Source organism: Nannobrachium achirus (assembly GCF_963921795.1).
Source record: "Nannobrachium achirus genome assembly, chromosome: 1".
Taxonomy (NCBI): Eukaryota; Metazoa; Chordata; class Actinopteri; order Myctophiformes; family Myctophidae; genus Nannobrachium; species Nannobrachium achirus.
The window spans coordinates 75,809,054-75,826,979 of NC_137810.1; the positions used below are offsets into that span (position 1 = coordinate 75,809,054).

The 17,926-nt window shown below is 42.5% G+C and overlaps 2 protein-coding genes across 2 annotated transcripts in view; one reads left to right on the forward strand and one right to left on the reverse strand.

The window, feature by feature from the left end:
- Nucleotides 1-16,001, reverse strand: LOC308289953 (uncharacterized protein; the record flags this gene model as incomplete). Its single annotated transcript, XM_080731733.1, has 5 exons — nt 15,890-16,001; nt 5,888-6,019; nt 2,799-2,888; nt 2,019-2,164; nt 1-12 (listed from the first exon to the last, which is right to left on the reverse strand). Exons 2-5 carry the CDS (start codon nt 6,009-6,011, stop codon nt 1-3), a joined length of 372 nt encoding a protein of 123 aa, XP_080587859.1. The 5' UTR covers nt 6,012-6,019; nt 15,890-16,001.
- The window catches only part of LOC308289964 (U2 small nuclear ribonucleoprotein B''-like), a gene marked incomplete at both ends in the record, with an annotated part of 23,022 nt that continues 20,109 nt past the window's right edge, over nt 15,014-17,926 (forward strand). Inside the window, one exon of the mRNA XM_080731744.1 lies at nt 15,014-15,019. Coding sequence (XP_080587870.1) covers nt 15,014-15,019 — 6 coding nt within the window. The remainder of the gene's footprint in view (nt 15,020-17,926) is intronic.

Sequence of the window (17,926 nt, forward strand, 5' to 3'; positions counted from 1 at the left end):
CTATCCTCCTCCCTGTCATAAAACAGGGGTTTAATGTGATCCTCACAGTGAGCTGATTTGTAGTGGAATGTTTAATCCTTTCACTTGGTGTGAATAACCTGGTGACTTTTTAAGACTTCTCAAATGTCTGAAACTCTTGTCACAATGTTTAGAGTGGAGCTTTTTTCCTCCCAGTGTGGACCAGCAGGTGTTTCTTCAGGTGACTTGACTGACTAAAACTCTTGTCACAATGTTTACAATGGAAAGGTTTTTTTTCCAGTGTGGACAAGCTGGTGTCTCTTCAACTCACCTGACTGACTGAAACTCTTGTCACAATATTTACAGTGGAAAGGTTTTTCTCGGGTGTGGACACGCTCGTGTAGCTTTAGGTGATCTGAACGGCTGAAACTCTTGTCACAATGTTTACAGTGGAAAGGTTTTTCCTCAGTATGGATACGCTGCTGGTGTCTCTTTAGATGACTTGACCGACTGAAACTCTTTTCACAGTGTTTACAGTGGAAAGGTTTTTCTCCAGTGTGGACATGCTGGTGTCTCTTCAAGTCACACAAATGAATGAAACTCTTGTCACAATGTTTACACTGGAAAGATTTTTCTCCAGTGTGGATACGCTGGTGTGTCTTCAGAAGACTTGACAGACTGAACCTCTTGTTGCACAGTTTACAATGGAAAGGTTTTTCTCCAGTGTGGGTATGCTGATGCAGCTTCAGTTTAGATGACTCACTGAAACGCTTGTCACAAAGTTTACAGTGGAAAGGTTTTTCTCCAGTGTGGACACGCTGGTGTATCTTCAGAGCACTAGATTGACTGAAAACCTTGTTACACAGTTTACACCAGAAAGGTTTTTCTCCAGTGTGGACACGCTGGTGTGTCTTGAGATGTTCTGAACGTGTGAAACTCCTGTTACACAGTTTACACTGGAAAGGTTTTTCTCCAGTATGGATACGCTGGTGTGTCTTGAGATGTTCTGAACGTCTGAAACTCTTGTTACACAGTTTACACTGGAAAGGTTTGTCTCCAGTATGGACATGCTGGTGTCTCTTGAGACTATATGAACGTCTGAAACTCTTGTTACACAGTTTACACTGGAAAGGTTTGTCTCCAGTGTGGACACGTCCACTTGTCTCCTCCCAATCATCACTGTCTTCAGTGACTTCAGTGTCAGATTCAAGCTCAAATTCACCTTCAGAGCAGTGTGAAGAGAGGTCTTCATCATCAGCTTTACTTTTCACTGATGGCAATGTTAACATTGATCCATGAGGCTCCTCTGGTCTTTGAAGTCGCTCCTCGTCTTCCTCTTTAATGTGTGGAGGCTCTGGTTTCTCCTCACTGCTGCCTTGCTGCAGGTGCCCTGGTGGATGGGGAGCCTGGTGAACCATGTTCAGAGGGAGTTTGTGAAGGACCACTACTGCAAGCTTCATAGTAGCCACTAGAGAAGTCAACGTTGACCCAGAAGGCTCCTCTGATGTGTGAAGTATCTCCTCCTGTTCTACTTTAATGTGTGGAGGCTCTGGTTCCTCCTGTTCCTCTTTAATGTGTGGAGGCTCTGGTTCCTCCTGTTCCACTTTAATGTGTGGAGGCTCTGGTTCCTCCTGTTCCTCTTTAATGTGCGGAGGCTCTGGTTCCTCCTGTTCCTCTTTAATGTGCGGAGGCTCTGGTTCCTCATGTTCCTCTTTAATGTGTGGATGCTCTGGTTCCTCATGTTCCTCTTTAATGTGCGGAGGCTCTGGTTCCTCATGTTCCTCTTTAATGTATAGAGGCTCTGGTTCCTCATGTTCCTCTTTAATGTGTGGAGGCTCTGGTAACTCCTGTTCCACTTTAATGTGTGGAGGCTCTGGTACCTCCTGTTCCACTTTAATGTGTGGAGGCTCTGGTTCCTCCTGTTCCTCTTTAATGTGTGAAGGCTCTGGTTCCTCCTGTTCCTCTTTAATGTGTGGAGGCTCTGGTTCCTCCTGTTCCTCTTTAATGTGTGGAGGCTCTGGTTCCTCCTGTTCCTCTTTAATGTGTGGAGGCTCTGGTACCTCCTGTTCCTCTTTAATGTGTGGAGGCTCTGGTTCCTCATGTTCCTCTTTAATGTGTGGAGGCTCTGGTTCCTCCTGGAGCAGACTGGGGCTCCTCTCCTGTTCAGGAGAAACCTCCTCTTTACATACAACCATGTGCAGGATGTCTAGGAGAGGAAAAATAACAGGATAGTGAACACTGGATTCCTGAAGAGTAAATAAACATTTCCATCCACCAAGTTCCATGTACAAATTGATGTATCACCTACTTAAGGTGTATTCACACTGAAATATTTAAACATTATCGCCTCTTCAAGCTGTCATCCCTTTCTGGCTGTGCGTCTGGAAGGGCTCTCTCTAGTGTGTTGTCTTTGCAGTGTTGTGTCATACAGCATAGAACAGAGTTTGTATTTGCATGTATGTACAGTATGTATGCTGTACATACTGTACTGTACAAGTTGGAATGAAGTTTAAAATGTGTGTAAATGATTTTCATGGTGTGGCTCTGTACATCTAGAAATAGGTCTGTGCGTCAGCACCTGTCTGTACAATGAGAAGTGATATGGTACAGTTTTTCCTTTAGTATTGCTTTTGCACAAAGGAGATGTTCTTTTGTTTATTGTAACGAGAAAAACAAGCTTAATAATTGATTTCAAGAGATATTTTAATGATAGCTATATGTTTGCATTATTATTATCATTCTCAAGATATTTTTGCAATGGTTATTGTTCAGTGAAAATGAGATATTATGGCAGTTCTACAACATAAAAATGACAGAAAGAAAGAGCAGGTGAAACTTACCGAGTGGATGGTCTTCAGGTTCCTCCTGTTTAATAGAAATGTCCCTGGCTGAGTCTGGAGAGTTCATCTTCTCCACCAGTCTGGACTGATCTGAAATGAAGCAAATGCATAACGACTTTAAAGGACAACACTATAGGGATGTTAATCGACGCATTATTTGCGAATCGACGCATCGCGGCTGAAAATCGACGCGTCGATCGACTTTTTTCACTTTTTTTTCTCCCCCACTATACTAATACTAAGCTGCAGCTGAGAGGAGACCACAACGGGCAACGGCGCATTACTTTAAGCAACACAACTTGCAGCAGCACCCACCAGAACTTGCATCAAAGACCTAATAATTATTATAATAAACAATTGCTCTTCCTTGCGTTAGCATGGAGTCTGTTCTCTATAGACTAGAAGCGGAGTGACAAAGTCCATGGAACCGTTCCGTTGTGGGAGCGCTCAGGCTATCAAATGTGGAGCTTTGTTTGGTCTGCCTCGCTGGCTCGCACTCCCTCCCCAACCGTGTCCACGGGTGTGTCGCATTAACGGCGAGACACGAGTAGTGTATTTATTTTGTGTTGTGTTTTATTGTCAATCTTGACAAAATCACTGCACACGAGGCGACGTTGCCATTAAATAAGCGAGCTTTCGTGTCAAGCATGCGTGCAAAGGCAGGAGGTAAACAACACATCCAGTCAGCGCGCACTGCTATGACGCGGCACACGAACAGACCAGCTAGTGTTTCTCAACCAGTAGTCCGCGGACCTGACCAGCGCCGCATGCATGCGAATCTGCGATCCATGCATGCAACACAGACATTCACTCGTCCCCGACACACACACACACACACACACACACACACACACACACACACACACACACACACACACACACACACACACACACACACACACACACACACACACACACACACAGTCCTCTCACATTTGGAAAACATTGACGCTTATAACGAACAAGCGATTAAAACATTTTTTGGGGGAAAGACTTTTGGAGAAAAAAAAATAATAATAAAAAAAAATCAAATAAAAATTCTATTTTTCGACTCATACTTTTTGAGTCGCGGCGAGCACATCCCTAGACAACACAAGGCTAAATAACATCTAGGCTAATATTCCTACTTATATTGATTGCAAATGACAGTCGACGGGGTTATATTCGGCACATTTGTCCATGCCTAATCTTATGTTGAGCATGATTTCTTCCCTAATATGAGTCCTCCTATACCTATGGCATTTGCACCCAATATTCATATGTTGGAGAGCTGGGATTAGTCCATATCGCCTTTACCTTCTGCAAATATTACTGTTATCCTTGACACCACTGGGTCTCCAGTCATTAAAGGACAATTACATAACATCTAGGCTCATTTTCCTACTATTTATTTTCATGAATGTGTTACTAGTTGTCATTACAAACACGTCCATGCCTTGGTTGTCCCTCAAAAGCCGTCATAGTCTCATAAATCATGTTTTGGGATGAGTGTTGGGCACGTATCACAGCACGTCTTTTCCGGGACTTGGCAAAAAAAACACAACAGCATAACATCCGTTTAGCAGATTGTGGCGACTCTTCTAGGACAACGATGGCATAGATGTGTGTGTAATGACAACTAATAACAGAATGATTAAATAACAGCAACAAATAGTGTAACAGTGATAGGCTTAAGCCTCGAACAGAGTCGGGTCCGCGGTGGAAGTCTTTTTGAGCGTTAACGTTGTAGTTTTATGACTCAAAAAGACTACACCGCACTACACCGACCCGACTCTGTTCGAGGCTTTATGGGCTCCACTCTGCTATGAGGGCTGCTGGGTTCTGCTGAGGAAACTGGACAAGGACATTGCTGTCAAAAGATGGACTACTGATGGCATGAAGTGAATAAGGTGAAGGTTTTTGCAAACATGCACAGAGTGATTACTATAGGGCTGTGTAAAGAAAATGTATGTGTCATGAGCTGTAGAAATGGTTTAATGTAAAACAGGGTTTCCTGCAGCGCTTTATTGGCCAGGCGGGCCACCCGGTGTAAAACCTGTAGCACCCGGCCAAGAGTCTGGTGAAAATTATGCAACATTGCTCCTAAACGTGCAAAACAAACCATAATTTTTGCGTTTGTGTTTGTTTAAGCCAATTCTCCTCCTATGTTGAGGGCAAACATAAGGATTAATCAACTTTAAGAGAATTAATTTAATCGAATGAATGAATTAATAAAAAGCCACCTGGCCAAGCCTTTTTCCTGCATGAAACCCTGTAAAATATGTGTAGTTCCAACACTGGGCTGTGATAAATTCCCCAGTTACAACTGATGTTCACAATTAGTAGGGATGGGAGAACACTTCAACAACTAAAGTCTTTTATGGCCCCCACACAGGACAGGAATATGAAATCAAAGGTTTTATCAACTGTAATACCACCCATGGAGTTTAGATGTTGAAATCCCTGTGGTATGATTTACATTGGTAAAACCAAACACAACATAAAGATTTGTATAACCGAACACAAGCCAGCCATAAGGAGTGGCAACATGGAGTACGCCATAGCAAGGCATTACAGAGATGGGGATCACGGTTCTGCAGCCACACTCAAATGTGTGGGTATTGAAAAGGTCACACTGCCACCTAGAGGTGGTGACCACAAAAAACCTTTTACTGCAAAGGGAGACAAACTGGATCTTCACATTCAACTCAATGGAGCCACATGGCTTGAATGAAAGCCTAGACCTGAGTTCCTTTCTGTAAATCACTTCATTATTGTGTCAAAATGCGACACATTGTGAGCTTGTAGATCAGCTCTTTTCAGCAAATTTTGTACCAGAGAAGGCATGCTAAAACATCAAATCAAGAAACTGACTCAACCAAAATAGCCTGTCAGATCCATTTGTGTTGTCTCACACAGATCACACTCACAGACTCATTTCTAGATGTCTCACCAATTACAGAGTCACCCCATATAAATGCATTTACAAGACATTTTGTCTTGATCTACACTGGAGTTTGCTTGGTTATCGCACAGTGTAAATGGGATATTGTGACAGCTCTACAACAGAACAGAAAACATGAAGGAAAGGGAGAGCACATGAAACTTACTGAGATGTGGTTGGTCTTCAGATTCCTCCTGTTTAACAGAAATGTCCTCATGTTCCTCTAGTTTAATAGAAATGTCCCTGGCGGAGTCTGGAGAGTTCATCTTCACCTGCAGTCTGGACTCCATAGACTGTTCTGAAATGAAGCAATAGCATAACAACTTTAATGCATGGCATACATATGAATCTTCAGGAGGCAGAACGGCCGCTTGGGAACCAGAAGGTTCTCGCTTCCCAGTCCTCCAGGCTCCCTAGTCTCGCATGGCCAGACTGTTGACTCCCTCAATTTGCAAATGCTCCCGTCATACAGTCTGGGAGATTGAAGTTCTGATGATGCATATCCGGTATGAGAAGCAATACAGCATATGTGAAGCCTCCTCCCCACCCCTGTTTCGTTTTTACAGCTGCGCACATTTACCCTAATATAAATAAAAATGTTGACAGCTTACTGCTGGGAGTCTAGTGCTGCTGCAGCAGCGACCTGCCTCCACTGACTGTCCTCTCCCAGGGGCGCCGGCAGGGGTAAAATAGTGAGGGGACGATATTGTGGGCGTGGCCAGCCGGTGACGTCATGACCGTAATCAAACGTACACATCAGCTTGGACTTTAGTTAAGTAACTAGCCTATAAGCACTTTAATGTGTTGTTAGATGACAATGTAGGCCTATAAGATCTGGATAAAGAATTTAATTCAACTTTCAAATGTAAATGTCACAATAGTCTACTTGTTATCCTGCTGTTCTTATTTCAATATTAATTATAAGCCTATATGCCTTCTGCAATCTCTGCATCATTGAAAATGAGGGCTCGGCGCTCAATGTATTTTCAAGAAAATAAATTATAAAAGTTTAAGTTAATAAAGTAAGGAAAATTCCAGCTTACTGTAGCCTATAGTGAAAGTTAGATGAAGTTAGAACTCAACTGCTCTGCTGCTGCATCGCACCAGGGTTTCCGCCACCGTTATATAGGCCGGGCGCCCCGCCCGGTCTGATATCGCCCCCGCCCGGCCAGACGTCCAGGGAAAATGATGCAAAATTCCTCCTAAAAGCGTACAGGCAGGCGACACGGCTCTGGAATGTGTTCAAGAATGTGCATGCATCCTGCCTCGCTGCGCTGTCTATCAGCGCACATTAACACCTTGACGTCCGAAATAGAATGGTGGTTGGTAGATTAGCCGTGACATTTCTATTATTGTATTGTGATCTGAGACATAATATTATGTTTATAAACATGACCCCGCAGCCCCTCCATCTTGAACAGCGCCGCTGTTTTTTCTTTTTTTTTCCCCCCCAGGCCAGTAACTCACCATGATTTTCTCGATTTCCGTTGGGATAGAATGGGGGTTTTGGCCGATCGTCGATGTCCCCGTGCGTTTCGCGTGCGCGATCCTTTCACGTAAATGTCCCCGCAAATAGTCCATGTGTGACTGAAGAACAGAACTGAAAAGTTTCGCTAGCATAGCCCCAAGCATGGCTGCAGGAGGAGCTCGAGTGTGTAGACAGTAAACGGATGGGTGGAAGGTGCCTTGGAGAAGGAGAGGCGCTGACGTTACCTCTGCTTCATGCACGGTCTGCATGAGCTATCAGTGCACGAGTGGTGACTAGGGAAGGTTAGACGATCGCCGATTTTCGGATCAAAAGCTTTTATTCCGGTTTTAAAGACAAAGTCCGGGAATGTACGACGTGGCTGAGAGTCCCTGGGGGGATGTGCGATATAGTACGGTTTTAACATTAAGGGGCTCCCCTTGGCTTAGAAGGTGTTAAAGGGATATTACACTTTCAAAAAAACTTTTAGGTCTAATCAGGCTTGTATGAACACCCTGAACAGTTTTTAATTTGCTTCATTCAGTATTTAGATATTTGATGTAAATGTTACCAGCTCCAACACGCCCAGGCCCTCTCCACATACACACCCATTGTAACTTCAAACTCCATTTTAACCATGATAGATTCATTAAAAACACACATAATTTTTTCTGGTGACTCATAATACCCTCCTAATACGTGAGCAGACCGTGTTTTTTCAATAACCTTTTTCTTTTATTTTTAATAATTCTTTGGGAAAATGGAAAACATTAAATACAATAATATTTTATTGAAAATAAATGAAAAAAGTTATTGAAAAAACACGGTCTGCTCACGTATTAGGAGGGTATTATGAGTCACCAGAAAAAATAATGTGTTTTTAATGAATCTATCATGGTTAAAATGGAGTTTGAAGTTACAATGGGTGTGTATGTGGAGAGGGCCTGGGCGTGTTGGAGCTGGTAACATTTACATCAAATATCTAAATACTGAATGAAGAAAATTAAAAACTGTTCAGGGTGTTCATACAAGCCTGATTAGACCATACAATGACCAAAAGTTTTTTGAAAGTGTAATATCCCTTTAACACCAGATAGATTTGTGTTACATAGTTGTTATTTTTTATTCTTTTGTGCTGTGCTGTATGGCTGCAGCGTGCAGAGCATACACCATACCCCTTTTTTGCAAAGAGACTTCACGTCGTCGTCATTAGACACACACACACACACACACACACACACACACACACACACACACACACACACACACACACACACACACACACACACACACACACACACACACACACACACACACACACACACACACACACACACACTTGCAGAGAGAGGGAGAGCTATATTATTAGCCGACATGCTAACAGTGCCGCTATGTGTCCGATGGGACGCGATGCCAGATGAGAACCACAACAAAAAGTTTTCATCATCTTCACCTCCCAGCGAGTCAACAGTTTGCAAATGCGGATCCTACATGCTGCCTGCATTAACATTGGATATGTTTCTTTAGCCTACTTGAAAGGGGCAATAGTGTTCCGTTTCTCTCTCTCGCTCTCTCTCTCTCTCCCCCCCAGTCCCTCCCGTACGAACGTTGTGCAGTGCAGGCTTGCTGGCGTGTGAGCTTGATGAAAACCGCTAATCTACAGGCTCACATTATGCAAAAAAAAGACGTGCATCCGGACGCGATGAGCGCTCAACTGCCTGCAACTAATTCAAAATCGCGCAATGCAACCCGTAAAGCGACATGCCTCATTGTGCGAACATGAAGTGACTGTTATGGAGAAACTAGTCTTTAGCTGTGAGTTTTCTCAATCCCCCAAAACAGGCACAGGAGTAGCGCTAGGTAGAGAGGCGCGTGTGTGTCTTTGTTTTCAAAGAGTCAGAACAAACTCCTGGGCTGGTGATCAACACTGCTTTTCCGACGTTTCCTCCCAACAGCGACACATATCCACACGTTACTGAGCTGCATGTGTGTCCAGCCTGCTTGCAAGTGTTTGTGTGTTAAGATAAACACATCTCCAACTCCGACCGTCTAACTTTGCTCAGCGTTGCCATGTTTTGTTTGTGAGAGAAAGAAGCAATCAGGTCTATGCAAATAAAATGTATGTTTTTGTAGTGGAGTAAAGGTACAATATTTGGATCCGAAATTGTGCTGGAGTAGAAGGAATCAAAATACTGAAAACTGGAAATAGACAACAAGTAGGTCGGGAGTGGCTTGTTGTCGGTATCAGCCGGTAACACGCGGGAGTCTGTCCCCGTTACAATGCGCTAGACCCCTGGGAGATGGACTGCTGAGGTGGAGCGCCACACCTACCATCAGCTCCCAGTACTTGCCGCACGACTTGCCAAGCCGTGCTACTCATACGCCGAGTTGGCGGTGCCCGGAATCGAACCCATGACCTTGCGGTACACAGGCGAGAGCTCTACCGACTGAGCTACCCAGGCACAAATACCTTGAAAATAATTAAGACACTTCTCTTTACTTCTTTAGGCCAAAAATGATAAATGTTCTCTTATTATTTTGAGGGCAAAAATAAGAATTAATATTAAAAATTAAGTGAATTAATTACTGGAATTAATTAATTAATTATCAAAAGAATTTGGCGCCCGCGCTTTGCGCGGGCGCGAGATCCCCCCCTGGTCAAGACTTTTTCCTGCAGGAAACCCTACTGAGAGTGAGCAAACCGATCGAGGCACGATCAGCAAGGCCGTCAGTGATGAAAAAAGTACTCACATGTTTTCCTTAAGTAAAAGTAGAAATACTCTTTTAGAAATCCCATGTTCAAAATGTAAGCCTTGGCTTGAGTAATGACGTTTTGGTATCAAAATGTAGGCTGTATAAAGAAAACGTAGCCTATAGTCAAGTCATTTCACAAATGTAGCCTACCATTTGTAGATACAAATATTTGAGCAGATTAAGCAATATTGTGAGCTTGTATTTTCAAATGGCCTAAATGTAGGGCTGAAGTGGTGAATGTATGCCTTTATAGCCTATAATCGAAATTTGCAAAGTAGGCCTATCTAACTGTTTTCAAAAGATTGTAGTGGAATAAAAATAGCCTACTCGAGTAAATGTACTCAGTTACTTTACACCAATGAAGCCTGCATGTGCCGTCAATTCAACACGGGCGGACAATTAGAACCGGTTCAACATGTTTGGCACAGATATTTTGTGTATTGGAAGCAATTAGCATGTCTAGAGGGTCGCCGGTCGCGGCAACCTCAAGCAACACAATGGGAACGTTGGGACTACAGCGCCGATTGGGAAAAAAAAGACAGACAAAAATAAAGAAAAATAGGTCGATAGCATGAAAAGTGGGGGGACAGTCCGGACCAAACGGACACTGCTCCGGCGCCTATGTCCTCTCCCCCTCCGGGAGATAATCCAGTCTCAACTCCCAGTTCGTTCAATGAATCACAACTAGCTGTTCACAGACGGACGGACAGGGTGCAAAACATAGTTTTTGAGATCTTCAGTTACTGGAGTAAGAGAGATAACAACCGTTTCCGCTACCCAGGACGGAGGTGGGAAAGACTTGAAAAGTCCTGTGTGCCGGTCGCTCTCAAGCAATACAACGAGACTCATGATGGTCGCTTGCCAAGGCCTAATAGGATTACCTAGGAGGACAACTGTTACCTTGCACTACTGGAACAAAAGTTGTACTGACTCTGACCTCTAACATGCTTTTCCCTGAGAGGGTTGCGGTGGCGTCTTGCTGTGGCTCCCTTTATCTTTATAAAACAAAAGGGTAAATCATCTACTACCGGGTCAATCACCGCTAACTTAAAACCAAACCACTTGGCCAAGACGTACTACATATCTACTAAATATAGCTTACAAATTCAAACACCCATGCCAATTTTGCAAGATGTAGTTTCCAAACCTCTGTATACAGTTGTATTCGTTATTACCGTCATCTTTTGCCTCTGTATAAAATAGCCTCAAGTCGACCCGGAAACAGTTAGCCAAATAGCTAATACTTAGCTCACAACTTTCTACTTCTTCTCTTTCACCTCAATCGCGCTAACGTCCGTATTTCACTATTGGCCGTCCACTCGCGTTAATAGTCCCCTCAAATAGTTGTCATCTACAACGCAAATCAAACAGTATACACCACGCCATCGCCTCACCATTACTTTATTAACGTCTGTTTACATTACAGACGTGGGTGCCACTCGATTCTATAGGTCACCATTTGCGGTGTAACAGCCCTGCACGCGCGCGCACACACACACACACACACACACACACACACACACACACACACACACACACACACACACACACACACACACACACACACACACACACACACACACACACACACACACACACACACACACACACACACACAGATGCCTGTTAGGGGCTTCCACATAGACTCTACAGAGAGAGTAGAGAGACACAGAGAGACGGCAGGGATTTTTTAAAATTTTCAGCGTTTCGCTCGGACAACTTTCGCCCGTGTGTGTGTGTTAGACAGTCAGTGTGCATTAATGCCTCGGAGACGGAGAGACGCTTTCAGCACCGTTTCCCAAGCACTGGGTCTTGACCCAGGGGTGGATTGCGGAATGGGACTGTGTGTGCGTGTGTGTGTGACTGGCTGCTGCTTTTACTCCTGCCACCAATTTAACGTGCGCCCACCCCTGCAATAGCATGCACCAAATGGAACTGTACGGGCGTGTGTGTGCAACAGTGACACAAACCTTGAGGTCTGTGTCTCATTTCCTCAACGCACCAAAACATTGCTTCAGAACATGAAAGAGTATAGATCCAGCGGCAGCTGATAGGTAGCAATGTTGTCTAACTGTGTCGCAGTCTGTTGCTTTGTGTTAATTCTTTCAACTACTTTTACGTTGATAACGAGGCTGATCTACCGCGCGCGCTTGTGTGTGAGGACTGCAGAATGCAGTGTCGTCTATATTCCTGCGGTTTACAACACAACACAACACCCATGACTGGCGACTGGTGCAGCAAGCAGCATGGAAGAGGATGAGGAAAACGTTTATCCACCGCCAGTTAAAAGCTAAAGTATGGAACCATTTCGGTTGTGAAAACCAGGGAGTCGACTCGGGAGTTAGACTGCTGAAATCTGCGCATTTAAGACATCCAAAAAACTCCGCTGGCATTTGCAAAACATAATTGTAAACAACTGCGCCTCAACGTGTCGTTTTAACCACATGAGCTAAATTGCGGTTACGTCACGATAGTTCTCTGTTTTGTTTTGATGGATCAGAAGTTCAATCAACATCCACCGTCCCAGTGAAGGAGCACGGAGGAAAGCGAACACAAACACACAGTGGGGTTGATGTAGCCTGGCTCCAGCCAATTGACCCGCCCACTCTCTGAGTGAACTGCATCTCTTGGTCTGGATGTGTCATATGACGTGTCTCTTGCTACCGAAAGCTTCTCAAACCGACCGAAACCGACCAATGAAATCAATGCAATGCGGAGGAGGGGCGCGTCTAACTTTTGAAAATCAACAGAAACAGTGGAGGGAGGGGTGGCTGCGTGGCTCACCAGAGTTCTTAATTGCTCCCTTTGAACTTCAAAAGGGCTCCGAACTGCAGTCATTGATTGAGCCATACAAGTGTCGAATAGCTCGTTAGTGATTCTCTCTAATCAATGAAACATCAAAGACAATGACCTGTTTGGTGCATGTCATTGAGGGGAGGGGGAGGAGGGAATGTTTTGTGTGCAAAAGTCAAACACAACCCCTCCCACCAGATCTCTTGTGATTGGGGATTTCAAATTTGAAATCCCCTCCCCTTTTCAATCAAATAGAATGGAGACAGGTTCAGACTCAAGCCCCAGCGTAGAGTCTGAAATCAGGCTAGGGTTGATGCCAGTTGTTGCTAGGGTTGGGTACCGAAGTCGGTACTTTTATTGGTATCGAATGCATGACGTCGGTACTATCGAGTATCGGTTCATGTAAAAACAAACGGTACCTCGTTTCGATACTCTTGAACGTACCCGTGGCCGGTCGCATCCGTAACAACATTGAATTGCTTTAGTAAACTTGCGTAGTTGCGTTACTGTGAAAATGGCCCACAACTGAAAACATCCGACAATAGCCAATAATATTATTATGATGATCCAACGTCTATGATCTCCGGCTGTGACACTGTGTGAGCATCGATCGTCACCTTTCCCCAGTCCAGTCCCACGCTAACGCTCTGGACCAGAGCTACTCTTCCCCATAGCCTCTCCCCCTCTCCGCTCGCTGCTCTGTCTGGCTTTCACCCTTTCCGTGTTGAAGAAGTGAAAGCCTTTTTCTGTGTCGTATAAAAAAAAGAATACAGTCCCGGGAGAGATGTGTACTATGGCGGTACATGTGTCTTTAGTTCCGACCGTCTAGAAAAAGTAATTGATCGTTTGAAACAAACTTTTTACGCATGTTTGTGTTTGTTTCGCCAGCGCAAGGCAGACACCCTGCCTCTGTGTAAATACATTGTGTACTTTCATGTATGCAGTAGACGCGCATTCGCGTTAAATGGAGTTGCATTCAGCAACGCAAATTGTTGATGTGAGGTTTAAGAAAAAAGAGAAGCAAGGTTTTATTCACTACTCAGGGACAAGAAGCAAAATGCAATGTTGTGATAGAGGTGATAATAATAATAAGAAAAACTAAGATAAGGTAAGATGATGATGATGATGATGATGATAATAATAATAACAATAATAGTAAAAATAATAAACCGTATAGCCATAGAATAGCTGTATAAAGAATGTGTTCTATGCAGACAAACATAAAATAGCAGCCATAGTAACAGTAATAGTAGTCCCATCAACTACAGTAAGCCTACTACTTGACATGAAAATGGCTGTCTTAGGCGGCCTTAATAACCTATTGTGGTGTGTAAAATAGCCTATGGAAAAAAGTTAATAATAATAATAATAATAAATAAAAAAGTATCGAAAACAGTATCGAAACAGGTATCGTATCGATTCCCAGGTATCGAAAAAGGTATCGTATCGATTCAGAGGTGAACGATACCCATCCCTAGTTGTTGCCAGTTTCTCTTTTGCGAAAGAAACAAGCAACCAGGTCTAGACAAATAAGCCAAAAATAAGCAACTAGGTCATGTCAGTCAAACTTTATTGTCTAATATTGTTTTACAACAGTGGTTCTCAACCATTTTCATGGCAAGATCAAGGAACCCCAATTTTTTGTCTACTATACAGAAAAAATATCTACTTATAATAAACTGATTTGGCAACACAGTCCAGTGCAGCAGCTACTGTATTAATAGCCAAAAATCCTCACTCTCTTCTCCTAATAATTTTACCTGAATTAAATAGGCCTATTGTTGATTCTGCTTCAACAGAAATGTGATATTAACTAAGTAATCAAAAAGTTATTTGCAATTGTAATAATACTATTACAATATATTAAAATATATAGGCCTGTATATTTTTGTGTTTTTAACACGTCAAAGGATATATTGATATATATCGTATCGTGGCCTCTGTATTGTGATACCTATCCTAGATCATTGTCGTCTATATTTGACGGCCGACACCATGGATTATATGAACAAGCATAGTGATTCTTCTACATGACGTTGTCCTTTCCACTCCTACACAGGAGGGCGATCCCACTGCTGTTAAAAGTTGTTATCTTATGCATAGATTAAAAGCTGACGTTTCATTTGCAGTGATGTTGAATGCAACACAGTAACGTGTGTGAAATCAGTGGTGGAAAAAGTACTCACATTATGCTTAAGTAAAAGTATCAATGAGTGACATCAGCACGACAGAACAGTTAGCTTAAATATTTGACCACATTACACATCACGCCACTGCAACATGGCGGTGAGGGCCGCGCAGCGGCCGGAAACTCTAGACTTTTGCGGCCCAAAGGGCCGCAAATTTCTAGTTGCTTAAAAAAGGAAAAAAATACATATATTCTTGATTTATTTGCGCTGACTTTGGTCACTTATTTTCTGGCCCTGCACTATTGGGTTGTGTTGGTTGAACTGAGTACTATTGCTGTGTTGATATGGCGGTGTGATACTTGTGTTGCATTGACTAGCATTGACTGTTATGTGCACTTTTTTTGTTTGTAATTTTTTTAAGTTGTGCTTTGAGTATAGCTTTTTTGTGTGTGTGTGACAATGTGTCAATTATGAGCGTTGAATGTTCCGTGGTCACTTTATGTATATATTCTTCTTTTTCGCAATAGTTTTTCGACACTTTGTTTATATTCTTCTTTTTTGTGCTTGCTCTTTGGACTGTACATTACAGTACTCTTTTTCTTTTTCTTACTTCTTTGTAACTTGTAACCTTAAACTGCTGCCTCTGGGCAACTGAATTTCCCCTGTGGGATAATAAAGGTATCTATCTATCAATCTATCTATCGTCTCGGCCAGGATGCCTTTCGGCCTGGTGGAGACAATAAACGTAAATGATCCAGGTTGTATTTTTTCAGGTAACCAAAGTTCTGTCTTCATAACTGTAATACTGAAATGATCCTCTTCTTTCACGTCAACATTCAAGTTACACAATATTCTTACTGTTAACTACATGTAATAATAACACGCACACAAACACACTTTAACAGCCTAAAGTGGGTCAGAACCTCTAGTCTGAAGTGTACTTGAAGCTAGCTTAGCAGAGCTGGCCTGATGAAGCGAACAGAAACACGTTGTCTTTTAAATGGTTTTGTAAACATGATGAAAGTACCTTGATGTGACGTCCTCTCCTCCGTTGTGTTCTTTGTCCTGTTTGGCTAGCTTAGCATTAGCATTAGCATTAGCCCACAGAAGAACTTGCTGTGTAAATTCCTCCCGTTTTCACCACGAGCCAGCTAAGCCTGTAGCTCTTTGCACAGACAATATAAGTTACACAAAGGTTTGCACACGGCAAATGATAAAGGCGTTCTAACTCTTATCTCCCGTTAACACCGTGGTGGATGTTTTCAAGATGTTCTGTTGGCAAATCTAAGACTTCCTGTGGTCGACCTCTTCAGAATAAGAGTAGACATATACCTGAAGCCATTGAAAAACGATACATTTGCACATGATTATGCATATTAAAATAGCAAATTAAGCATGTAAATGAAGAAATGGTGTTTCTGTGTAAATAATTCTGCATGATAAATGCTGCTAAGCCAGAGAGGTGTTAAATAGATTAGTTTTTGGTTAAAACTGACACTTTTTAAACAGTTTCCAAATAGATTAAACATAACATGAATAATTAGTTCGTCTTCTGCTGTGTTTCAGTGGTTGAGCTGCTAGCAGACGTCCTCCCATACTGCTTAATGACGACTCTGTTTTGAAACAACAGGGTTTGGTTTGCTTTGTATTGTAAAGTGTCAACAGTCAGTCAACGCAGTGAACGCACCAGTCTGTCTAGACACCAGTTGGTGTATTGCTGCCCCCTACTGTTGGTCTGGGGTAGTGTCCATTGTTTCTATCCAGTAACAGTACCACGTGACCTTCCAGAGCTGTAGAGAAGAGAACATCCATCTAGGAGTGAAACACTGAATACAACTAATGATTATACACTATCATTGTTCATCATTAATTAATACAACTTGTTAAGAACGTTTCGTTGCCAAGCTCAACGTTGGGCATTTAGACCTATACATGGAGATATGGAGTGAACCTGTTTGGCCTAACATGGAGATGTGGAGAACACTATATATGGAGATAGTCCATTCCATCATGTCATATGGGACTACCGTCATAGACAGTAGCCATTTGTTTTGCAACCAGGAATAATACGTGTCAGAGTGATGTCATCAATATGACATCAGAGAAGCGCATATAAACCGGCTTCTCACCTAGATCAGGGTCAGATTCCAGCGGCTCCAGTTGAACACAGGAAGAAGAACGATTAGAGCAATATACCCAAAGGGATAGAACGGGCATGGCATTGGAAGCGTTAGAGGTTCTGCCGGTTAGTTACGAGCCTACGTCAGAGCCCCGTGACTGAGCTCTGAGCTCTACTTTACAACCAATACAACTAAATGATTGTACACAATATCATTGTTAATTGATGATAGATTAATCGATTAATAGCAGAATCTTCGCTGATTTTAGTCGTATCCCAAAATATAGCAGATCTACAAGCTCCAAGCTCATCACAGTGAAATGATGTTTGAGCTTGTAGATCAGCTATTTTCAAAAGTCTTACAGAACACTGTTGGGCAACATAACATAGGGTTGATACCGTTAATCAAAAATATAAATATAAACATTAAAAAACTCAATTGATTAATCAGAAAATAAATCTATATAGATGGATGGCTTAAAACAGTTCAGTAAAACAGTTTGATTGTAATGGATTAATTGTACTGAATCAGGCTATAATTGGCTAGTTATAATTTTGATAACTTCTGGGCCTGCCATAATTGTTACATATTTGTCTAATCACAATTATTTTTGTCATAATTGTTTACATGTTGAAAAATGTTCATACATGTTTATTATAACATTTCAGAAATAGTGGAAATAGCAGATCTACAAGCTCACAATGCATCACATTGCGATACGTTGTGAGCTTGTAGATCGGCTATTTCCACAACCAATGTCCTTTTTGAGAATAAAGTTGTCAAATGTCAGTCATTTCTTTGTATGTTTAGGTTGTGTCATATCTGCCATGTGCATAGATAGACAGACAGACAGATAGACAGACAGATAGATAGATTTTTATTAAAGTGTCATGCACCACTGCCCAGCCCGCACAGGCTTCAAGACAATCACAGTTCCCACACAT